This window comes from Alosa alosa, chromosome 4, assembly GCF_017589495.1.
Source record: "Alosa alosa isolate M-15738 ecotype Scorff River chromosome 4, AALO_Geno_1.1, whole genome shotgun sequence".
Classification (NCBI taxonomy): domain Eukaryota; kingdom Metazoa; phylum Chordata; class Actinopteri; order Clupeiformes; family Clupeidae; genus Alosa; species Alosa alosa.
The window spans coordinates 25208145-25234124 of NC_063192.1; the positions used below are offsets into that span (position 1 = coordinate 25208145).

Consider the following 25980-nt stretch of genomic DNA (forward strand, 5'->3'; position numbering starts at 1 on the left):
TATGTTAATTAAATATACAATTTTATTACTCAAGATGTTTGAAAAATTGCAAGCGAGTCACCTTCTCTATGGCTATTTAACCCTCCGCCTTTACTGGTGTGACGGGGTATGTAGAGGGTGACCGTGTTTGTAGAAAATATCCTTTGCAAGCATCCCCCCACTTTGTAGCACCAGTGCAGAACAGACTGCACAAAGTGTTTGGGGCAGTTAACACAGATGTAGAGGCTTACACATCCACACAGTATTCCCTTGTTGCTCATTGACTGCAAATCCAAGCATCTCTCAATCAGATCTTCCCAGGATCTTCCTTTAGGGTGACCGTTCTATTGAACACCAGCTGTAGGGAGGACAAAACTTGTTACTACCACACTCTATGACTGAACTGAAGCATCTGAGAAATGCATCTCACACACTGAATGACAGAGATCCCCCCTCCTTATCTCAAATTCTTACCTTTTTTGGTGTGCTGTCTGGGTCCACAGAGAAATAGCCCACTCTCTCAAATTGGAACTTATTGAAGACCTTTGTATTAGCCACAGACTGGTCTACTAAGGCATCTTGGATAATATGGAGGGAATTCTGGAGGAGAAAATGGGTATGGTTATCACCACAAGGGCATATGGAGGAAAAAAGCACAGAGAAGGTATAAACATGGTTAAGAAGAGACTCACTGGGTTGATGTCACTAAGGAAGCCACCTGGCACCTCTGCAGAGTCCTCTGGGTTTTTGTGTAGGAACCTGAAGTAAGAGGAACAGCAGTCAGACATTCACTGACTCATTCACTTTCACAGGGCATCACACTCTTCAAATACTTATACTAAATTATGTTCTTTACTTTTAAAACATTTGTTTAACTATTGCCCTTTTATGATCTATTACTCTGCTTTTGTTTATGTGAAGCACATTAAATAAACTTGAAATACAAACACACACACACACAAAGAAGAACACAACTCACAGTCGCTCATAGAGGCGCACTTCACACTCCAGGGGCTTGCTGACCCAGTGGATGAAGGCCTTGGGCTTCTCAGCCGAATCGGTGGTGGCACACGTGACCTCCAGCTCAGTCACTTTACCACTGGCGTCCTTGGAGACGAGGACAGACAAAGGTGAACAACTGTATTAGTCAAGAATGGGGTTAATATTGAAAACCTTGAACTGGATCATGTCAATGTTCCTTGGTGCAGTCAGTGAAGAGGGTATTCCGTCTCACCTTGATGACACGCTTCACAGAGATGACGTAGCCGGCATGCCTCAGGCCCACAGGCTGGTCAGGAGTCAGACGCTTGTAGCCCTTCTCCATCACCTATAGGAGGCAGTGTAGAGAATGCAAGAGTGAGATGCGACAAACACAACAGAGCAAACACATACACACTTGCTTTCTACATCAGCTACCAGAAGCAAAGTATATAAATACTTGTGTAATCTGGTATATTACACCTGAGTAACCAAACTCATACCTCTCTGAAGTCACTCTGTTCGATGTAGACAACTCTGGAGAAGGGAACCATGTGACTGCCCTTTGCCTCATTTGCAGGGAAGTCAGGAACGCGTACAGACATCTGTGAAGAAGTCATGAAAGAGAAAGAGATGAACATGTTACACACGTTACACGGGAAAGAAGGATTGCTCTTTTAATAGAGAGATCTTTCTTAGCATTTTCTAATGCAGACATCAGGTCTGTGTCTGTGTCTACCTGTGACTCGCTGGCCAGGTTGGTTATGGTCACTTTGAGGGGTTCAAGCACAGCCATGACTCGCGGAGCCTGCTCATTCAGCACCTCCCTCACACACGCCTCCAGCAGGTGAGGCTCCATGGTCACCTGGGCCACGGTCACTCCCACCTGAAACAGGATCACATCAACCAGTTCAACCAGCATCCTTTTGGCCTTTGGCTCATGCACTCCTTTCAAGCCCACATATGACACTGAACACAAAGGACACCGACCCTTGTGCCATTCTTATGTTTTGAACAGATGCAAAGTAGTACAGGAATGGATGCAACTGTGGAGGACACTCTCTGAGGCTGTTCAGATTCACAACCATGTAACCATGTAACCATGTGCAGTCGGCCCAGTCTGAACATTGGTTTTGTGGCCACTCCGTCCAGTCTTACCCGTGCACAGAAGTTGTTGATGGCCTGTGGAGGAAAGCCTCTCCTCCTGAGAGCAGTGAGAGTGAAGAGGCGTGGGTCATCCCAGTCCCTGGAACACACACACACACACCAATTAGTTATTCCCTATAAAATGCAAACCTATGGTAACCAACAAGTACCCATAAAACACTTAAGCAACCAGAGTCCAACCAGTGTCTTCTAGTGCTTACATCAAGGCACAATGGCATCATATAAAAAGTCCCTTTTGCACTACCATGAAGTTCATATGACAGTACACATCTGTGAAGGCGGGTGCTGTAGCAGTGTGTTTGTTGCCTACCTGACGACTCCCATCTCCACCAGCTTGATGATTTTCCTCTTGGAGACCACGGTGTATGTGAGGTTGAGACGGCCGTACTCCCACTGCACCGGGCAGTACACATCTAGAGCATTACACAGCCAGTAGTACGATGACCGCCTGTAGGACACACCAGCAGTTACAACAACAGTACTGCACTGTGAGTATTGAACATATTTTATGGAGTGTAACAATTCATCATCAGACTACCAACAGCAGCTCACAAATTCTATCCTATGATATAATGATCAAAAGACATTAATCCATGACTTAAGTTCATCAGGAGTTTGTGTCTGCCTTGCTGTCAGATCATGATGAGAGAGTGGAAGAATAGCTTTAAGGGCACACTTCTTTCTGCTTGGATTTGGCTAAATATAGCATCTCATCCAAAATTGTATTTCTTTTCAGTATACAGCCAGTGGCCATATTGCAACCAATGCCAATAAACCAACAGAATGATATTATCAGCAGGCCTGACCTTATTACAGATACATTGAGCACTACAACAAAACTACTGCTCATTCACGTATCAAGTACAATGCAAAGGCAAAATGATCTGAGGAGACGAATATTTAAAGCACGAGATCCACACAAACCTTGCCTGAAACTCTTTGGTGCAGAGTGAGTGCGTTATCTGTTCAATGGAGTCACAGAGACAGTGTGTGTAGTCATATGTTGGATAGATGCACCTGAAGAGAAAACAGACAGTAAAACAACTTATTTAGAGGTCTGAAATGTCCATAGACATGCTAGCTGTGACAAACATATTGCATTATGTGTACATTTTACTATGACATTTGTGCATCATATATGATGTGCCATCATATTTTATTACACGGCTCTTCATAATACTGCAGAAGGCCCATTCACTTGAATGGGCCTTCCCAACGTTCGGTGGTCTGTTATTTCTCGATAACAGGTCTGTTATTTCTCGATAACAGACCGCTGTCAAGGAAAATGGGTTTTGTGCTTCTTATTCATGTCTTTTATATCACTCTGCAAGTAGTCCGGTCTTCATTGCAGTAGTCCGGTCTTCAAGTTCCATTGCACTTCTTGCAATGGAACTTCATTCAAAAGTGAAAGCAGATGGTTGATCAGCTGTATTCTAAAGAATGTTTGATTCAAGTTCAGCGTGTGTTGCGAACTATTTGTTTCTCAGCAAAAGGTAACAAACGGTAACAAATATATGTAGGCTAAAGAGTCATATCGTGTGGAATTGATTTTTTCGTTTTGGCAAGTAGCCATGTAATAAGCGGGATAATGTATAGAACGCCGGTCATTATCGGAAAATAAGTCCCTTCAGGACAAAGCAAGACCCCTCCGCTAGCGCATCAAGGTCCTGTTCGGCCTCTCGGGACTTATTTTCCTCTCGGGGCATATTACTTAAATAATGACCAGCGTCCTATACATTATCCCTTACATACAGCATACGCACAGTGCCAGTCAGTATCTCATGCCGTGGCTTTGATTTACCCATTAAAAGTCTAAAGAAAGTAGCCTGGGTGAATGTTTGTACAATACCAGACAGAGGAGGAAGGTTGGCACTGCCAATGGCTACACTGATGCAGTCCGTTTAAAGACACAAATGGGCATTTACGTTGTTTACTTATGTAGTTACTGCATGTAAAACCTTTGCTTGAAAGATGTGTTTGCACTGTAGTACTTCAGAAAGCATTCAGTAAGAATTTTATATACCAACTAAAGTTTAATTTCACCGCTGGTTACAGCCCTTGGAAATCAGAAGTGACCAGGCCTGGTGTTTAACGAGGCTGTAAAAAAGTACTGCTGTACTGTATATTCCAGTTGATGTATGTACCAGGTGTCTCCTGTCCGGTGATGAGGCGTGTATTTGATGCGGTAGGCCACAGGGTCCATCTTGCCATCCTCCATGACCATCTTCATCCTCAGTGTGGCCTCCCCCTCTGCGAACATGCCCTTCTTCATCCTCTGGAAGAGGATGAGGGACTCCTCCACGGGCCGGTCACGCCAGGGTGAGGGCGGCGCATTGTGGCCCTTTAGCTCCTCTCCGCGCTGGTGGCACACGTACGCTTGGCCCCTGTGGGTACGACCACACCAACACTAAGAGCAACACTAAGAGCAACACTAAGAGCAACACTAAGAGCAACACTAAGAGCAACACTAAGAGCAACACTAAGAGCAACACTTAGAGCAACACTAAGAGCAACACTTATGAAACCGAGAGACCAAGAGGAGGGAGGGGGGCACACAGTGACATAGAGGATTCACCCATGGAATCAACTTAACAGATCAACAACACAGTGAAAGGTTACCTGCGAATGAGTTCCTCTGCCCAGTCATAAAGCTGCTGGAAATTATCGGAGGCATGCGTGACATCATATGGTGTATAACCTGCACAACATACCAACACAAACGTACCATTAGGACCCATAACATGCCAAGATGTGCTTTTAAACCATTAGCTGGCATGGAACCATTGACTTTACATTCATTCCGATGAATATTATATCATTCTGATGAATATTATATATAACCAAAACACAACAAACACAACTTCATACCCAGCCACTCCACCATGTCCCTGATGGCAGTGAAGTACTTCTCCTCTTCTTTCTCAGGGTTCGTATCATCGTAACGCAGGAAACAAATGCCACTATTAGCCTGCAGAGACGGGGATTACAGAACAGGTCTGAGCAAGATGGTAAGAGTGGGGGCTTTAAACTATGCAGTAGAGCAGCCTGATCTGCAGTCAGTGCTATTCTCTGTGTGTGTGTGTGTGTTCGTTCATTGATGCTTCTTGCTATACCTTTGCATAGCCAAAATTGAAGTTGATGGCCTTAGCATGACCGATGTGGAGAATGCCATTGGGCTCTGGGGGGAAACGCGTACGGACCTAAAAGGGAAGAACAGCAAGAGCGCACTGGTTATATTTATGAGATATGTATGCATTTCTGCTGGCTCTGATAACACCCCTGCCCCAACACAGACACACACACCTGTCCACGCGTGGTCTCTAGGTGCTTCTTAAGCAAGCTCATGGTGTTAGGTGTGACAACATATCCCTCGGTCTTAAAGTTCTCCCCTGTGGACACATGGCACATGAGTTTAAACTGCGGTGTTAGCCAAGAGGAGAAGAAGCCAATAAGGAACCTATGCAGATCTCTCACCTGGCTTATGAAAGTTTAGGGCCACTCCTCTCAACTGCTCCATGAGTGACTTAGCCTCCATCTTGACTTCCCCTAAACACACACACACACACACACACACACACACACACACGGGATTAGGGAGGGAGGGTGAGAGAAAGAGAGAAAGAGAGAGAGACCAGAAAGTTTAACAGAGCTTAAACAATGGCTTTCATTTTTCGTTATTATGGTTTATTAGCAAACTCTGCCCAAATGACTCACCATTTACAGCCCCACCGACTTCCTGCTTCTCCTTCTCTGGTGCCTTGGCTTTGGGAGCCTGGAACACACATCTGGGGTCAGAGCTCACAGTCTCAAAGGGAGCTTGCACACTGCTCCAACAAACAGCAACAAACTCCAACAAACACCAACAGTTGGGTCAGTGTGAGCCGGCCGTCTGTCTTTGTTGGCGTTTGTTGGATGGAGACATCACAGTGTGGACTGGCAGTTGGTTTTATGAACATTCTAAAGACTATTTCCAACAGCTGTCAACTTTAGAATGTTGGAGTTTGTTGGAGCAGTGTGCAAGCTCCTAAAGCCAAAACAAGTCAACACAAAGCCAACACACAGGGAGAGATGGTACTGTTTGAAACTTGAGATGTGTCATAATTTAGGATAAATGTTGTACAGAGGGCAGAGAGAAAATAGGCAGGCAAACACAGCAGTTCCATTCTTCTTATTTGAGAATGGTTATGATAAGATAAGAGAAATGTTGTCAGTAGCATAGCATGACTGAACAGCAAACAATCCAGGAGAGCTTTTGCTATCTGCAGTACTCCTTAGGGACCGTTTATACGAGGACGATTGCGAAGGAAGACAACAAAATATTTTATCATAAGTGCCTTTCGTTTACACAGCGACCCCGCCATCGGGGCTTGAAGACGCAAAAATCTGAAGACTCCTTCCAGAGTGTAGAGTTTTGAAGATCTAATTCGGTTGCGCCTCCGCCTAAAACCAAAGATCCTTGATTAGTACCTCTCTGGCTAAACTGTCAAATTAGAATGTCATGCCGTGGACGCATCGGGTTCTATCACACCACCACCCAGCGGTCTGGAATGCATATCCAATCGAATATCACATACTCTTGCGTCTTCATATAAACAAAGATTTCCCCCTGAGATGCTCATCTAAACGCGAATAAAAAAAATGAAGACGAGACGCCACTTCTGCGTCTTCTCTTTTCATTGTCACCGTATAAACGTAGCCTTAAACTGCATGTACAGTATTCAAGAGTTCCAGGATGGTCTAGTTGTGACAGTGAAAATATAAGGATGAAATGGTCTTTCATTATATCCTGGTGAATGCAGAGGTGACCGGCTCAATGGTCCTGGGCCAGCCCACAACCCTGACATCAGGAGCCAAGCAGTCAGCAAACTCAAACTTCAACTCACCTTGGGCTTCTTCTCCAAGTCTGCCTCGGTCTTTGGACCCAAGAGATGCAGGACCTGTCAAAAAACAAAAGGCAAAAATGATGTACAATGATACATGGAGTTCACACACACTGATACATGGAGTTCACACACACACACACACACACACACACACACACACACACACACACACACACACACTTACCTGCATGTCCACTTCGTTTTTTATGATCTTCCCATCAGCCCACTTGAGGCCAGCCCGGGCTTCACCTGTAAAAGACGCTCATTACTACATTACTATAAATGAGGCATGTCGAGAAGACAGGGCGAACACAAACAGTTGAAAAAGCTCACCCATAAGCAGGCCCATGTTGAAGCGATACCTCTCCTCCTTCAGCTGGTTCTTGTACTTCTTGATGACCTGCTCAACCTGAACATGTAATGAGGGGTGAGAAAGAGAGAGAAAGACAGTCAGCCACATATATTATTTGAGATTTTTTGTCTTCTTTGATAGAGATTTAGCAATCTGTATGTCAGTGAGAAAATTCCACAATGATGAAACATACCACATCCTCGATCTGCTCTGGGGTGATGGCCACGCCCACACCACAGGAGGACTCGAAGGCGCTGCGGTCTAAGGGGTCTTGAGGGTGGCTCTTCACAAACTCCAAAGCAGCTGCATGGACCATCACATACAAGAATAAATCAACAGTGAAAGCGAAAGCAAAAGCTTATGAAAGCTCTACTGACAGTGATTTTTCATACTATTTCATAGAGTTTCAGGAGGCCTGCTGCAACCTTCTCCATACTTACCAGCTAAATGGTAAATCTGTGTATTTACCTGAGAGCTGTAAATCGGAGGTGATCTTGCGTTTGGCTATGTATTCTGTGAGGAAGCCTAGACGACCTGTATCCTTGATACGTGAGGCCATGCTATACAGAAGGGTCCCCATAGCCTTGTCAATTGCCGCGGACCCCACCACATTCTGTGCCTGAAAAAAACGAAAAAGAATATTAGTCCTTGTGATGGTTAAACAAATTGACGCAAGGCAATCTCTACATTGCACTTAACGATACGTCAGCATGTCAAACAGAAGTTTGCTTGTCTCAGTAGAAACAAAAACAATGTAAGTTACAATGGACATATTTACTTTGACGGTCATCGAAACAATTATGTCGTGTAAATGTCAAACTTGGAGCTAAGTTACAAATTTAGATGGTCATACCAGATGATACTAGGACCTGGTTGGAACATCAGCCAGAAAGAAAGTGGCCCACGAAGAAGCTTGCACAGAGCTAATGTGATCTAAGCAAGCTAGCAAGCAGTCGAGGCTATGCTATCGCTAGTGACCCACATCGTGTTCGGTTCTCTGCTTACCTGGGCAATAGCATCCTTCAAAGTCGAACTGAGAGCTTCATTTTTAAGAGTTTCTTTAGCTTTCTGTTCGCTAAGCCCAATAGATACAAACAGTGTCGTCGCATCCGCCATATTTCACAGACAACCACACACACCTCACCACCGGCCAGGCAGCATGGGGAACAGCAACTTTACGACGGGGCGGGATTACAATCACGGAAACAGCTCTGTGCTCCAATTATACAGCCGAAAGGCCAGGATGGGCCGGAGGTATGAAAACTTGCAGACAAATTGCGTCAGTCGCCAAAACTGTCACATTATATAATATTGTATTATATAGTGTATGTTACATTGTTTATCAATACAGTCTATCCTATTTTTTACAGTCTATGAGTCTATCTCACATTGTAAAACATTGTTTTTAGGAAACAAGCATACAGTAGAAAAGTAACCAATGAGATTTCATGAATGATCCACATAAAATAGCCTATGCCTATCATAGCCTATTTAAAACATGGGTATTAACATGTACTCACAACCTGTAGCCTAGGCCTAATTAAGGCTACAAGAAGTGCAAAAATGATTTAAAGCAGTGGTTCTCAAACTGTAGTACGGGTAGCCTACCAGACTACACTGACTCCTACTCCACGAGAAGTTTTTTTTATATATAAAGATCACTTCAAAAATCACTTCAAATTATATCCATATAATTCAAAATCCTTAACCACGTGATCACTGAAATTAACTGAAAACTATGTTTTGTCTTTCATTAAAAAAGTAGGCCTACATTCGTTTTTATATCAGCCAATAGGAGCCAGTAGGCCTATAGTTTTACTGTATGGCGCATTAGCAAATGGTTGCTAATGCTAAGCTGTGATGGCAAGCAAAGGAGAAGGAAGCAGACATTATGGATTAAAAACATTCATGCAATCATGCCTCCAAACGGGAAGTATTAGAAAGAGAAGTGTGGTGAATATGTTGAGCAGAAACTAAAGTTGGTGACAATGAGCCCAGAACAAGTGATACTTGGAGAGCCAATTGTTTTCTGAGGTGGTACATGGGTGGTACCCATTTGAAAAGTTTGAGAACCACTGATTTAAAGAGATTTATCTCCCATGCTGGACTCAGTAGCAAAACTAACCTGATGGCATGCCTAAATTCCAAGTCTGTCCCTAGACTGAATGATAAACATGGTTCTTACCTATAGTCATTATCCTACTCGCCTAACCTGTTGTTGTTTTAACAGCAGGCTCCATCTTTAATTAGCAAACACTTAAAGTTAAAAGTTAATTGAAATACACTGATAAGAATCACTTTTAACAGTATAGCCTAGCCTACATCCAGACTTGGTCCAGCTTGTCACCAAGGTCAAACAGCAAATGATAGATATCTTTCACTCCTTTTGCTCCCCCTACCCACCCATTCTCTTTTGCTCTCTCAATGTTTAATGTTATTCATGGTGTTTTGTCTATACATGTTTGCTTGTGTGTCCTGTCTGTGTTTGTTTATTATGTCTATAGGCTAAAGTCAAATTATGATCTGTATGTTTTCAATGCTAAACAGGAAATTTTCATGCTGTCACCACTCCAGAACCAAATTCCTACCTCTTTATTCTCTATATTCTTCTCAGCCCCTACCCTTTACATCTCATTCGCACACCACATTACATACCTATTCCTCCACCCCCCCCCTCTCCTATCTAACTGACACCTGCACACACTCTCACACACACAATGCCCATCTTATCAAACATTTTCAGAACTGTACAATCACAACATGGTACCACTTACATTCCTGACCTGGAACATCCGTGGGATTGGATCTCAGGCAAAGAGGCTCAAAATCTTAAATCATTTGGATAGTTTAAAAGCTGACATATGTCTCCTACAAGAAACTCATCTCTCAGAATCAGACTACACCTGCATCAAATCAGGACAATTCAATCACATTTTCTCATCTCATTACAATACAAAACAAAGGGGAGTTTGCATTCTGATTAACAAAAGAATCTCATTCATCCATAACGCCACCATCACAGACCCAGAAGGACGTTTTGTCATCATAAACATCTCAATTCACAATACCCTGTAACAATTGTTAATGTTTATGGCCCCTAATACAGACAACCCAGCTTTTCAGAACCTCTTCACCTCCATCTCAACTCTATCTGGCTGTCCCATCATAATCGCAGAGGCTGACTTCAATACAGTGTTAGACCCCACAATTGACAGATCTGATCACTCTAAAAGCAAAACGAATCTGGCAATCCACAAAAACAATAAAACAGTTCATGAGCGATTCTGGCCTTGGCGATTGTTGGCGGCTTCAGCACCCAGACTCCAAATGCTACTCTTTTTTCTCTCTGGTCCACCACATCTATTCCCGTATTGATTATTTTCTAACCAGCAACTCTATAATGAAAAATATCTCTGATTCAACAATTCATCCCATAGTCATTAGCGATGCCCCAGTTACAATTAAATGGAACATAACTAACCAACAGCGACCAATTAGCAAATGGCGCTTTAATACATCCCTCTTACAAGACCCAAATTTCATCAGTTTTGTTGGGAGAGAGTGGGCATTCTTTCTAGAAATGAACGACTCCCCTGAATCATCTCCTTCCCTTCTGTGGGAAACAGGAAAAGCAGTACTCAGAGGAAGAATCATCTCATATTCAGTATACAAAAAAAGAAGGAAAAAGAACAGGAAGTAAAACTCAACAATAAAATTAAACAGTTAGAAGAAACCAATACAAGCAACCCAACTGAAGAAACACAGGCAAAACTTAGGAAACATAAATTCAAACTCAATGAAATACTCAATAAACACACTCAATTTATGATTCACCGTCTAATGCAGGAAAACTTCCACCATCGCAATAAATCAGGTAAGTACTTAGCAAATCAAATCCAATGTAACAAAGAAAAATCAACAATCCCGGTCATAAAGAACTCAGCAGGGAAGCTAACCAGCTCACCTGAAGAAATAAATCATGTTTTTTACCAGTTTTACAATAAACTATATTCTTCAGAAATAAACCCCAACCAGGAATTCATAGACTCTTTCCTAAACAGCATCAAATTACCACAACACAATGAGACCGAAATAAAAAACCGGGAATCACCTATAACTCAACAAGAACTGTTTGATGCCCTGAAACAGATGCCCGATAATAAAACACCAGGTCCGGATGGCTTTCCTGCTGAGTTCTACAAACAATTTTGGACCATCTTAGCTCCACTTTTCACCAGAATGATTAATGAATCAAAACAGAAAGGACGTCTTCCAACTAGTTCCACCACAGCCTCAATTTCACTGCTCCTCAAGCCCAATAAGGACCCAACATTGCCATCCAGCTACCGGTCAATCTCTCTCCTCAATGTGGACAATAAGATAATCGCAAAAATGCTAGCACACAGATTAGCAGAGGTCACCCCATCCATTATCCACCCAGACCAAACAGGCTTCATTAAAGGCAGAATTTCATCCACCAACACCCGCAGACTGTTTAATATAATGTGTCACTCCACAAATTTCAAGATAATACCATCATAGCAACTCTGGACGCAGAAAAAGCATTTGATAGGGTGAACCCTCTCCCAAAAAAATACTCTCCCAAATTTACAAAATGATATCTCGTTCAGAAAAAACAATTGGCCTGCCATATCACAAATGGGAATCAGACTTATCAAGTACTCCCGGTGCCGACTTCTGGACCAAAATGTGCAAAAACATCTACCTCATGACAAAGAATAGTAATCTACAACTAATACAATACAAGGTTCTTCACAGATTTCACTTCACTGCACATAAATTGGCTAAAATGGGGTTTGGTTCGGATCTATGCTCTCACTACACACAAAATAACCCAGACATGCGGTTTGGCATTGCACTCCAATCAACCACTTCTGGGTGAGTGTCACAAAATCTCTCTCTTCCATCTTTGGCTGTCATCAGCATCCCCTTCCTTATGCATACTTGGTGATACATCCACAGTCAATTTAAGCAACTCCTGCAATAAAACACTGCTGGTAGCGCTGACTATCGCCAAGAAAACAATCCTCATGAACTGGAAATCTAAGAACAAAGTTCACATCACTCATTGGAAAAACTTGTTAACAGACTATATATCATTAGAAAACCTATCATCTACAAACTTAATCAATACTCAGGATACAACCTCTCCTTGGTACCCCTTTTTCACCTACTTACAGTCCTGACCCTCTTTGCCTGAGATCCATCTCCACACCATCATAACACACTTCATCAACAGATACACATATCATCGAACACTGGGCAGGGGATAGTAGCTGGAACTATTATTGTTATTATTATTATTATTATTATTATTATTATTATTATTATTATTATAAATAGCAAATAAATAGCATCCCCTTCTTCCCCTCCCCCTTTTATTTACATTCTCTGATAAACTTTACTAATTTCAATCTTTCTCTCTGCCTCTCTCATTGTTATTCTGCCGGGGCCCCATTGGATGGCTTGGGAGACTCGGTCCTGGCGGGTCGCTGTGTGGATTTGGCATTGGTTGGGTCCTGTGGGTTATCTATTGGCCTTGGGCCCCCGTTGTGCACCCTCCTCATGCGCTCATGCACACGCCTTGTCCTGGAAGCACACAGCACGCTTTACTCTCTTTTAATTGCACTACATGTTAGGTGACATTCATCAAACATATACAAAAACTACAAAACAGGCTAGGGTAAGAGTGGAGTGCAGGTAGATGCCTCATCAGGTGTCTATCTGCATGCCTCACTTATTTTAATGCACACATTACAGAGGAGGCATACATCTTACACAGGGTAAGTGTGGTGTGCATGGGGAAATCCTGACAGATATTCACCATGCATGCCCACTTCTTTTAATGCTACACACTAGATAGAGCCCTCAACCTAGCCATTCACATACATATTTAGGTCAAGAGTGGCGTGTTGGGTGGAGGTCTGGGGGTGAGGTGTGGTTGGTCGTGGTAGTGGGGGATGTGTGCATATGCTGGGGGCCTGGGTGGCACGCAGGTCCTCCCCTGTCAGCTCGTCGCAGTATAACTGCGGGGGCTAGGTGGATCTGTGGCCATTAATGGGTGCCCAGGTTGGCGATCAGTCAGGCAATCAGTTATTCTTATTATTACACTTATCTTAACAGAATAATTACAACTCCTCTCCTCTAAAACCCTTCCTCTCTGTGTTCCAGCTTCTCTCCTCCTGGCCCAACAGCAAGCCAGCCTTACACATATGCACACACACACACACACACACATACATCCTCACACACTCACTACCCCTCACCCCCCACCCCCACCCCCATCCCAACACCACCTCATTCACACTCTCAGAGCTACCATCCCCCCCCCCCATCTTTTCATTCCGGTCATCAATTTCATCCCTGATAATCATATCTGTAATCATCCTGGACGCAAATCATCCTTAGCCTTTCTGTTATTAATGTTATGTTGTGTTAAGAAGCCAAGTCAATGTGATGCCTTGTTAAGTTACAGTATGTGTTTGTGTAATGTACATCTGTTTGTCTTATGTAGTATTCTTGTGCATGTCGTAGTGTTGCATTTTCTTTAATGTCAATGGTGTTTGCAATAAAAAAATAATAAAAAGTGAAACAGCGATTGTACGCGTTTCCAAGCCCATAACATTTTTTTGTCATGTTCAGCAAACATCTCCTAGCTGCCCATCCGTAGACAGCGTAGGCTCCGAAAACTGACAACAAAGTGGGGGAAGCCTGCCCCCCAAACAAACAACAACAATATACCCTGTGTGGAGTTTCTCTGGGAAAGGGAGGGAGGGGTGAGCTACCTCTACTGAAGGGAGGGGTGAGCTACCTCTCTGGTGTGTTTTGTTTGGTCCTTGGTTAAAATATGGGAGCGTACCTATGTTCCCCGGGTCCTATGTTCCCTGCTTTGTATGGGACCGGGGAACATAGGACCCTTTTTTAAAAACCTAACCATAACCATAATCCTAACCCTAACCCTAACCCCGAGCGGGGAACATAGGACCTGGGGAACATAGGGATGACCCCTAAAATATAATGTATGTTTTGGGCAAAAGCATCGGTTGAGAAATTTAAATCTAAACATAAACAAACGCAAAGCCATGTGAAATCGCTGACTGCACCTTGACATACCAGTAAACATGACCACTATATATTAATATTACTATTCATGAAAATATCCAGATACAATGATTTGATTTAAAAATTTTATTTGAATTACTTCTGACAGTCTGTAGAGGAAGTTTTATGTTAATAAACAGATATCCTATGCAAGCAAGGCTGAGAATAGGAAACTGATGCAATGTTGATACACACTTACAGTAAAGGACTGTGGAAGTTCAGCTCTCACTATGTACAGCAGTAATGTAGAAAAATCTTCTAATGGCAATGACATTTACATCTTTTGAATTTTCAACATCAATATGGCATCCAATGAAGTTAATTGAATGTTCCCAAGTGATAACTCAATGAGGACCATGCATCACTATTATATTTATATATCATATATAATTTAGGTGTTTTTACAATCAAAAAATGTACAATTAAAATGACAAGTTTATCTATAGCACATTTTATGACAAAGGACAGAGACCATATATACACACATTCAAAAAGACACATCCGGCACTTTTCTGAGGTCTACTGTGCTGAACAGGATCTAATGACAGTGCACAATCTAACGTCCATCTGAAAAAAAAGTGGGTGTGTTAAGAAAGCCATGTTACAGATATATGATGTTGATGACCTAGAGATATTACCACTGATTTGGTCCCATAGTCTGAGAATAAGGAAACCAAGGCATGGATTTAAATATAAGAAAGGGGGCAACAGAGACACCATTTTGTATTTAAACTCAGAATGCTTGTGCCTGTGGCTTGCCCGATGGTAACGCTGGGAAACATTTGACAAAGTGTCCCCGTAAGTGTGTCAACATTTATTTTAAGGACTTTTAGCCATCACAAAACACCTTTCACTATAACACAGGTCTTTTAGCAGTGTGCAACGGGCCAGAGAAGAGATAGGCTGAAATTTGCCCAAACTCAATCCAAACTCCTCTCGCATACGTAGATGAATCTTCCAAGTGTGTTTGGATTAAGCTTCAGTTTAGTGCTCGATCCATTTTGGCAGTTTTTTTGGCCTAAGCCAAAAGGTGAACTTTGAGATAAATAACATGTGCCTGCATATAACATAACTATTTTTTTATGTCTTGTTAAATATAGTTAAAGTCATGATCGATCTTGATAACATAAAGTTTGTGCATTCTCAAATTATTACATCTTTATGAACCTCTCAATATTAAATATGTATCAACATATTCCTAATTGAAGCAGTGCCACATATTATGCTGTAGGGTTGATTAAACTTATAGTTGAGGAGACACATTAGTTATGTTAAATTTATACATGTTTGCCATAAAATAAGCATTGGACAGATGAAGTTAGAATTCGGTAGTTCTGTACATTTGCTGAAATGCATAGGTTTGTAAAATGAGACGTGTTAAGAACTGTACAGTAGCTGCACAATAATAGGAAACAAAGCATGTAGGTAAACCAGTCTGTGTGACATGGTTTGACCCTAAATTACACATGAAACATATGCAGCTAAGAGCTTATATTGACAAGGACCTGATCCTGGTCTCAGTACCTACTGGTTTACCATGTGTTATTCCAAATGAAACTAAGCTATGCTTGTGCAGCAGTCCTGCATGGTCAAAGCGTATTCTATAATGTGCGTTGGAGCACAAAAACAATGTCATTGTGGGCATTGGTTCATGCTACAAGCAAGCTGGGTTGAGACCCAATCTGGTTTGTTCTGGTCCATCAGGTAACAGATGAGAACTGTGGTCTGCAGGTAGTGACTGAAGGGCCATGGGGATTTGGAAAGAATGAGGTGGGGTGTGTTTGTGTGTGTGTGTGTGTGTGGGGGGGCTCTACTCTTTTACAATGTCTCCTTTCTTCAGAATGATCTGCCGTTGCCATGGCGCCAGTTTTGTTTCATCATATCCTAAGGTTCGTAGTTTCTCTAGCTCCTGCTTCTCCTCCGACTCCTTCATGTTCTTTGCACGTTCCTCCTCTTTTCTGCAAGTGTATAAGGGGAGAGGAGAGGAGAGGAATTAATCTTTTGTTGTTTAAAATTGTTTGCTAATCTTATTACTCCAAACAAACTTGGTATGAGATGTATTTTATTTGAATTCCCATTTCTAAGTAAAACATTTACCACTAGGTGGCAACATTACCACAGGACAGACATTAGTGCAATAGACAGCCTTGCCCCTGTCAGTAAAGATTTTTCCATAACTTGTGATAGTCTGCATAAATGATAAATGTGGCCATTGAGCATGTAATAAGGAATTTCACAATATTTTAAGTACACTTTTTCACAATCTAAACTTCGTCATTTGAAAGTCCCGACCAAGTTTTTTTTTTCACTCTTATGACATAAAGCTGTCCACTGCATGTTGGACTGATAATTCAAATATAATAAATATACATCATTGTAAGTAAGATTAAAAGATTTTAATTTCTTACCTCTTCTGTTCTCTGTCCAACCAATTGGGTACAAGCATAAAAAATAGAATAAGTATACATGTAAGAGTCACATTACTACTGCTACGGAACCCATGTAAACAGGAAATCATACAACACAATCATGCATCATTTCCAAATGGATCCAATGGATCCAAATGTGTTCAAGCACTTTGAGATACTTCCAAACTAATGACAACAACTACTACTTTTCTACAACTACAACAAATACTTCTTAACAACTTCAACAAGAAAGGTATCTCAAAAAGTTGCTTGAGTTAATACTCAATTAAAAGCACCTCTTCACAAATCATGTATTCACTGAACAATTATCTCTGCATCATGCCTTGGGGGAGGCTTTTCCTGCATTTCATTGCAGCATATAAAGTGACTTTCCAACTGTTTCACATATGGGGACCATTTCACAAAAATCAGACAGAAACAAGGCAGGCAGAAGAAAATTAGAGAAACACATTATACATAAATATATATAACACATAAATTCTGACAAACACAGAGACAAGGAGGCATCAGGAAGAGAGGAGTCGCCGCGGAAACAGAGGGTTGCGACCCCGGAAGGGGACAGAGGCAGGACACAGCTGGAGGTCAGCGTCTCACTCACTTCTCGTCATCCAGTTTCTTCTTCATGATGTCTCTCCTCCAGGCAGGCATGGAGGCTAGCTTGGCAGCCTCCTCGTCAACCTGGGAACCACAGAGGGAACGAGGGGCTTTAGTCCAACACGCCACCACACTCAGCTAGATTAAACACACTATTTTCTCTCAGGGCACCAAAAACAAACCCAGGGGAAAGGAGTAAATATATAAAGTTCACCTTCTGCTGTAGTACTTCATCTGGAACAGTGTGTCTTCAAACTGTCCAATACATGTCATGTGTGCTATTTGTGTCTTTCACTTTCACATGCATCTACTTCAAAAGAACTCAGATACAATGAACTCTCCCTAAATGTATTTCTGTTTAAAATAGCTCTTCACATATCACACAAACATGTCTTAAGGCACATGCACAATCTGTTTTCCTCTTCTGAGTGTGGCTAAATATCTCTAGGGAGAGAAATTAAAAATGAAATACACAATGCCAGATCAGAGTGGTAATTGATGTACTATGTCCGTTATACATATCCTTGATATCTTTCAAAATACCTACAGAAGTTAGAGCTAGAGTTAGAGTCTCAGAGCCTCACTAATGGCCTCTTACCAAACAGTTAAGCTACTTGGACTGAATGATAAACTACCACCAAGAGTCCAAAAAGAAGAATAAATACAAATACATATACATACACAGTACATAGCCTACATATAAGCAAATATAATTGCACACATTTAAGCACTCTCACACACATAAATATACATATGTATACAAACACACACACACACACACACACACACACACACGGTAATCAGAGTGCTGGTGAGAGGGCAGCCATCTTGGCTATCTCATTTTCTCAACCCTACAGATAGGTTACCCAAACCCAACTCTCATCAGCCCTTTTCACTGCTTAAACTCGAAGTACCCAAGTAAGGTATCTTCATTATTAATAATTAATCATTCCCAGCAGGATTATAGCAACATAAAAAAGAAACATGTGACACCTGGTTGGCTGATACCAAAGAAAAGTTTACAGCTAGTTAAAATGACAAGAACTAGATGGAAATACGTAGTCACTAGTGTACTTGACTCATGCTAACATTAACTTCAGCATGAATTGGGCTAGTCACTGTTATATGCACTGGGATTATGCGTGCTTACCTAGCTGATAAGCTGCTTTGAAAAAGCACGAGTGCTGTTTTATCACCATTACGTTTCTGATCTGTTTTGTATGGGCCCTGCATACACACCAACAGTTCTTTACTATTTACCCTGCAGTATCCAGTCCACAATGTAATCTAATGCAGTGTTTCTCAAAGTGTGGTCCGGGGACCACTGGTGGTCCGCAAGCTATCACAAGTGGTCCGCGAGCAGACGTGGTAAAATATAATATAGATGAGTTGTTTGCAATATTGAACCAACTTGTATGTTAATCCAAACAGTTCTGTAACCTGTCCATGTAGCCTAAGATTTAAATCATATGAATCCTCTGATACAATAAGAAAATTGCAAAGATAATAAGCAAGGTGGTTCAGTGAGTAGGCCTATTGTGTAGGCTAATACTGTATATTGTTGAAGTAGGTCTAATCTTTTCTTTTTTTTTAGCTAGGTGGTCCGTGCGTTTCTTTTTTATTGGTTAAGTGGTCCTTCCTCTGAAAAGGTTTGAGAAACACTGATCTAATGCACTCATGACCATGTCAACACACGCAGCGTGCTATTCTCCCCACCTTATCAACCATTTCTCTAGTCCCCATTCACACCACATGCATATTTGTGGCTTATAATCCAAGAATGCTCAATTCTAATTCTGTGTAGCATTCTAAGGACAAGGAACAGTGTCCTCGCTACAGGGTCCACCAGTCTCCCATAGACTTCTTCAGCTGCGTTCCATATATAGCCCTCTATAGACTATAGTTACCTGTGTCACACCATCCGCCTCCGAGTGACTGGCTGAAAGAAGATCAGAGGTCATCTGCTGATGTAACCCCATTACCTCAGCACTAAGCCACAGCAGCAGGGGGCTCTAAGAGGGATTCTGTGTCTGACGAGCCCATACGTAAATGTGTAGTGTGGGAAGATGGAAACGACCGCGTGCTGTGTCAGTACCGAACATCCGTCCCCAAGTAGTATGATACACAGACCTGCATAGTACGCTGTGTTAGCCATTATTCTGTACATTACTGCCATATGTTGCACATAATATGGACTATGTACAATATATTATAGTTATGTAGTAAACTAGATGTACCGCAGAGCGGTACAAAATATGACCGCCGCCCAGTCCAATAAATAGCCCAATAAATCACGCTGAAAGGCCTATATGACTGTCTCACTAAACTGCATTATCCACACTCAGTTCTCACTGGTATCTGCTAGACAACAAGTACCAAAACATGATTAGTTCATAGATTTCACATGTAAAATTAATTTTATACAACCCCACCCCCATCTTGCCTGTTCATAATTCTGAGAAATTCTTGAATTGTGTGCATGTGTGCGTGTACATGTTTATGTTTATGTGTGTGTGTGTGTGTGTGTGTGTGTGTGTGCGTGCTTGTGTGTTTGCCTGCGTATGTGTGTTTGTGCATGTGCATGCATGCGTACATATGTCTACTGTGTGAGTATGTGTCATACGTATGATAACTGTGAATGTATGTGTGTGCGTGTGTATCTGTTTATGCACATGTGTGCACATGGAATGGGTTAACATGACCCCTGGAGGCAAACATACGGAAAAAATTGGTCATCCTAGGCCCTACGGTTCTCAAGATATTCACAGAAAACTGTGTCTGCCCTACCCTCCTTTCGGTGGGTCCAGTACAGCGGGGGGGGCTACAGATCAAAACAAAAAACCATGGTTCCATGCTATCCATATGGGGTTACATGCCCACCAAGTTTCGTGTACCCCGGTCTTTCAGTGTCCCGGGAATCCTTGTTGGTGTACGGTCACTAAATGTACACATAAATTATTTTATTGTAAGGCCCCCCATGAACGAAAGTTCACAAAACTTGGCATGCATTTGGAGGGTGTCATAATGATCCTACACTTTCAATTTCGTGCAGTTTTGACCATATCAGCCAGAGATATTGTGATGAAAACACCTGCTTTTTAATTTTTAACTAGGTGGCGCTATACATGAAATAAGTGGTAATGGGATGGGTTGACATGCCCCCTTAAGACCAACATACAAAAAAGGTGGACCTCCTAGGCCCTACGGTTCTCGAGATATTCACAGAAAACTGTCTCCGGCCACCTACAGGCCAGTTGGTGTCTAGTAACATAAATTAATTTATTGTGTGGCCCCCCATTAACAGAATTCCACGAAACTTGGCGTGCATTTAGAGGGTGTCATAATGATCCTACACTTCCAATTTCATGCAGTTTTGACTATGTTAGGTCACAGATACCTGCAATTACAACACCTCATTTTTACATTTTTGTGTTTAACTAGGTGGCGCTATACATGAAATGAGTGGTTATGGAATGGGTTGACATGGCCCCTTGAGATCAACATACAAAAAAATGTTCCTCCTAAACCTTACGGTTCTCGAGATATTCACAGAAAACTGTGTCTGCCCTACCCTCCTTTCGGGGGGTGCAGTCCAGCGGGGGGGCTACAGATCAAAATGAAAAACGATGGTTCCATGCTATCCATATGGGGTTACATGCCCACCAAGTTTTGTGTACCCCGGTCTTTCAGTGTCCCGGGAATCCTTGACGGAAATTTGCGACATGCGAAAAAAAAAAAAAAAAAAAAAAATCTGACTAAACCTATATTGCGCAGCGGTCATAATGATAGCATTTTAATTATGTGGTACTTTTGAGAATTATCAAGCCAAACATATTTGAGTTTTGAAGTTTTATTATCTTGCTATGGAACTGAAAAACTGTTTATAGAAACATTTCACACAAAAGCCGTTTTATTCAAAAATATTTACACGACGTTAAACCCTAGTCCAACCAAACGTAAAAGTGAGAATAAAATCATTCTGTGCTGAGATCCACACTGATCTACATTCTAAAGGGTTCAAATGTGATCTCCAGAGCAGATGCACTATTTCCTGGAAAATGAATCAGTACTCAAAACAGCTCAAATTGAGGTGCTTCCTTTAAAAATACATGACGCTGAAATACAGTACATGATCTCATCAACATGAACACACTTAAACCCTTTATCTCCATCAATCACACAATCAATCAATCAAAGTCTTACAAACTCTTGAACAAATGTCCGCCTTGTAGCCTGCTGCATGCATACCTCAGCCATGGCATCATTGTGCCGTGATATAACTCTCTAAAGTACACTTGACACAATGTTGTAAAGGCATATATGCCATCCGGTCCATGAGACTTTGTGAATAGGTTAAAGATACCTCAAAACAAATTGGTTTTAGGAGTAATTCCTAGTGTATCTGATGATGGCATCACTCAAGGAATAGAATAATACTTGTTTTCTTTATATAATATATTTTTGTAACGTATTGTGATTTTTTTAAGGTAATATCTCAGGGTATAATTTTTCATTCACGTTCGTGCCTAATGAACAATGACAATAAAACAGCTGTTGCTCTTTAATGAAGGCAAGTACTTCCTTTTGCTCACCCCAGGGTTAATTTACTCAAAATGATCAGTATCGAAATATTATATGTGATCAAAGTTACCATCAAACCAGATCTGAGAAGCAGCTTTTCTGAGGAAGTATCCAATTAGCATTGTTTAATACTCTAAAGTATAACAACTGTATAGTTGTTATACTTACTACTAACTATACCTCATAATTGATGAACATGCATCATATATGTAGCCTGCTGTTCAAACACTTCCTCCACCTGGCTAAAATAAAGAACTTCTATTATAGTAGCCCTTCTTGGTCATACTGTTCACCTGATCACCCGATCATTCGATCTGTGTTTAAGGCACTCGCCAGAACAGACACTGACTCCCTTCTTGAACCGACTTCAAGGGGCAGCCTAGATAACATGAGCCACCCGTAACAGTAGCTTTTTCCCTCTCCCTCAGTTTTTTTTTTGAAGCTAGATATCAAAGAGTTCTGCCTCTTTCTCCTTCCAAAAGGCAAAGCTGCGATCAATGTATCTGATGATCTCCTCATTACTAAACTCTTTTAGCTCATAGATGAGCTGGATGGAGTCTTCGTTAGGCTCTTCAAGAGGCGTTTGTACAGGTTCACCTGTAGCTTTCTCCACCATAACCTGCACCTGCGTTGTGTTATCTGACGCCTTGCTGTCCGGCACAGGTTCAGAGTCCTTCATGGGTTCCTGCACAGTGCTCTGAGAGTCTGGAGGAGGGGGGAGGGGCGGAGGTGGTGGGTTTGGACTGTCATGCTTTGGGGTGTCTTTCACTGAGGCCACTTCATTGCTTTGCACAACTTCCTGGGGTGGCGCAGGGGGAGGTTCCGGTGTGGGAGTTTGCTCCTGCCACTCTTTCAGTAACTCAGGTGGAAGGACAATCTCCGAGCCACTCAGCAACCCTCCGCCATCAGGGGAATCTCCAAAATGCTTTACTTTGATGTCCTCAAAGCTGTCGGACCAACTCCGCCGCCCTCGCTCAATGTTCTCCATGACATCACGGTGGAACCATCGGATCTGCTCCCAGCTGTGACTGCCAAGCCGGTCGAACATCTCGTAGCACAGCAGGTGCCGGAACTTCCTCTCGCTGCGAGACATGTTCATCTCCAGCAGCTGGAAGTAGCCAAGCATAAAAAGGTCGAGGGTCAGGCTGTCGTAGTCGACGGGCGCCCCGTTGATGAAGGGGAGGAAGTGCTCGGGCCAGTAGATCATCTGCGCTCGGCTGAGCCTGCGGATCTGGCGCGTGGGCACCTGACTCATGATGGTTCTCCAGTGGCCCAGGAGGTTGCCCACCACCTGCCTCTGCTTCATAAAGTACAGCAGCTTATCATCCTCACTCTGCAGGCTACCATCCATCTCTGGCAGGTTGCGGTCGTAGCGCTGGTACTCTTGCCCCACTCCAAGATGGTTGGACCTGCACTTGGGCCTGTAGGATTCTGATATGGTGTATTTCCTCCAGTGCTCCAAAAAGAGGAAGACAATGCGTTCTTTGCGCATTTCAATACACTCTTGCACATAGCTCAGGTCTGTTTGCACCTCTAGGCTCCGTGTTGACTGATCCGAGTTCAGTACTGGGTCTCCTGAGTTATGGATGCCATTTACATGTTGCGTGTCCCCCTGGGTTGTGCCACTTGAATTTGTATATGTGGGAGGCACGTAGGTTGGTATGATGAGAGGTTCATCTACGAAACGAGGGTTTGCCTCCAAATCTGATGCAGGAGGACTATTGATGCTGCTCGACTGCATCTCGGCTGGAGAGAGCGTCAGTTCATCCTCAAGGATGGGCTCTGCATGGAAACTGGACTCACTGACCACAGGTAGCGACATTTTGCGCCTGTACACTCTGTTCCTGTTGTCGTCCTCGTACTTGGACTGGCTCTGCACCTCGTAGTTGGCTTTCAGATTCTTCACAGACACACCACACTGCCTGATCTCCTTCTCCACCTCCTCACGAGTGGAGAAGGACTGTGACCGTCCGATGTTTCCGGAGGCCGCCGCCGACCCGCCCTGCCCTGCTTTGATCAAGCTCTTTGCGTCCTTGTGTGTGTACCCTGGAGCGAACAGATCCAGAATGTCTATCTCCTTTCCTCCGAGGGTGGCCAGCAGGATAGCCATGCTCTTCAGCAAGGTGGAGATCTTGCTGCACCAGGCGGGCAGGTCCTCCGCCTGCCCGTGGACCTGCTTGGGGTTGACGGAGAAGTGCTCGCGGTTCAGCGCCGCCGACACTGGCAGCAGCTGGTGGAGCTCCTGCTCCAGCTGCTCCAGCTCTCGCTCCACCTCCGTCACCTTGTGCATGACTGTCAGGTTCTCAATCTGCCGCTCGATGCGGAGGAGGTCGGCCTCCGTCATCAGCTCCCCGAAGGGCCCCAGGATGGCGTTGTGGACGTAAGAGTAGTGCCAGTCTTGGTGTGGGTAGTATTCACTTGCAGCAAACTAGATCAGAGGGATCAAAAGGAGAAAAAGAGGGGTGCAAAAAAAGAAGGAAGGAAGGGGAGATGGTTCCTCAAGGTTGCTGGTCCAGGCTCTCTGGTGCATGGTCAACTTGTCTTCACCCCAAACATGCTTACATGGATTTAGTGGTGCAATGGCACTGGCCTACTAGGGCCACGTTCACTGAAGTGACCTGAGGAGCAACAACTGAGAATAAATTTGAATAATTATTGCCTTCTTGTGCAAATAGGTGTTTATTAAAAGCAGAGAGGTTTGGGTCACCACTAAAGTATAGCTAGGTTTGATTTATTCTTTTTTTGGTGCTGCTTTTTGATTGATGATGATTGAAATGGTGAGAGTTATAAAAGCTGCTTTCTTAATTAGAGTGAGCAGTTGTAACCCTGCAGTGAGCAAATGAAGGCATTTGGGGGGGTTGGTGGGGGGTGCATGGACCAATATGGCAGCCTGTGTTCCAGAAACACTGCACACATTAAGTGACTAAGTGACTTAGGCCCTCACATCACACCACTGAATAACCATGTAACAACTTAGAACTCCAGTGCAACATCCCCTAGTCCTGGCCACATGAGTGTCTGCTCTCAATGACTGATCATTCAGTAACTCGTGTTTGGAACAGTATGAAGGTAACAAGGCCAGAGCTGGAATGGGCAGTGTTGTCTCAAAGCATTAATGTCACACTCCAAATCCAGTCAAACCATATGAGCCAAATCACACCAAGCAGAACAGCAGACACAGCAAACATGCAAAAGGAGGAAAACGGAACTAGAGCCTCAAAACTCAGCCACCGCAAGACTGGTATCACATAGCAGCTTACACACAAAGTCCAAATGAGCCTGGCAATGTTTAGCACATTAATAAGCAGAGCAAACTAACCTGCCCCTTTAGGGAAAGCAAACTCTTCAGAGCTGCCTACCAGCGCTTCCAAGCACTGTGATGTGGTAATAATGACTCTATTAAAGATACATCAGCTACGAAACAATGCACTGAAGTTGGCCAATTAGATCAGACTACATTATAGAGTAAACAGTTGTGCTAAACATAAGCACAGACTGTACCAGTGCTACTAACGCCAGTAAACAAATACGACAAACAAACATCAGGCAACAAGGAAATGGAGGCTACCATACAGTACAGTAAAAGGCAATTTGAGTCTGCTGTCCTTTCTCTTGTGGGAAAGAACTTCTGACCTTCTGGTCAAACGATAGCCAAGGCCAGACTTTAACTTCAACAAGAGCACACAATATCCTTTACATCAACAGACATGACACCTGTGGTAGGCCACATGAGAACAGGAACGGGTGTAAACTTGGTTTAGCTCTGCCATTTTGAACATCTAAGACGGTGAAAGTCAGTGAGAGCCAATGAAAAGTTCACTAAGTAGAGGTCTAAGAAATTCGAAATGACAAACATTGTACATGCAAAAAGAAACTCATAGCATCATGCAACCAC

The 25980-nt window shown here is 42.8% G+C and overlaps 3 protein-coding genes across 3 annotated transcripts in view; all 3 read right to left on the reverse strand.

Moving 5' to 3' along the window:
* qars1 (glutaminyl-tRNA synthetase 1) lies at window positions 1-8533 on the reverse strand. The gene is made up of 23 exons (XM_048241024.1): window positions 8365-8533; window positions 7828-7978; window positions 7553-7662; window positions 7341-7416; window positions 7192-7256; window positions 7008-7061; window positions 5839-5896; window positions 5599-5670; window positions 5428-5513; window positions 5238-5324; window positions 4993-5092; window positions 4744-4822; window positions 4269-4508; window positions 3049-3141; window positions 2435-2572; window positions 2116-2203; window positions 1697-1843; window positions 1461-1562; window positions 1214-1306; window positions 959-1086; window positions 672-738; window positions 454-579; window positions 1-337 (listed from the first exon to the last, which is right to left on the reverse strand). The coding sequence occupies exons 1-23, from the start codon at window positions 8473-8475 to the stop codon at window positions 287-289; spliced, it is 2322 nt and encodes a 773-aa protein (XP_048096981.1). The 5' UTR covers window positions 8476-8533; the 3' UTR covers window positions 1-286.
* Window positions 8534-14553: 6020 nt separating this feature from the next.
* The window catches only part of espn (espin), a 58135-nt gene continuing 46708 nt past the window's right edge, over window positions 14554-25980 (reverse strand). Inside the window, 3 exon segments of the mRNA XM_048241189.1 lie at window positions 14554-16439; window positions 16890-16910; window positions 17509-17588. Coding sequence (XP_048097146.1) covers window positions 16292-16439; window positions 16890-16910; window positions 17509-17588 — 249 coding nt within the window. The 3' untranslated portion in view covers window positions 14554-16291.
* LOC125293308 (espin-like protein) lies at window positions 21418-24598 on the reverse strand. The gene has a single exon (XM_048241174.1). The coding sequence runs from the start codon at window positions 24427-24429 to the stop codon at window positions 22528-22530; it is 1902 nt and encodes a 633-aa protein (XP_048097131.1). The 5' UTR covers window positions 24430-24598; the 3' UTR covers window positions 21418-22527.

Excerpts from the sequence above, each read along its gene's own strand:
- qars1 (XM_048241024.1), bottom strand. The coding sequence starts at position 8,475 with ATGGCGGATGCGACGACACTGTTTGTATCTATTGGGCTTAGCGAACAG. Across the intron at positions 5,897-7,007 it reads ACTTGGAGAAGAAGCCCAAG|GCTCCCAAAGCCAAGGCACC; the intron begins GTGAGTTGAAGT and ends TGTGTGTTCCAG. Across the intron at positions 5,671-5,838 it reads AGTCGGTGGGGCTGTAAATG|GGGAAGTCAAGATGGAGGCT; the intron begins GTGAGTCATTTG and ends GTGTGTGTTTAG.
- LOC125293308 (XM_048241174.1), bottom strand. The coding sequence starts at position 24,429 with ATGACGGAGGCCGACCTCCTCCGCATCGAGCGGCAGATTGAGAACCTG.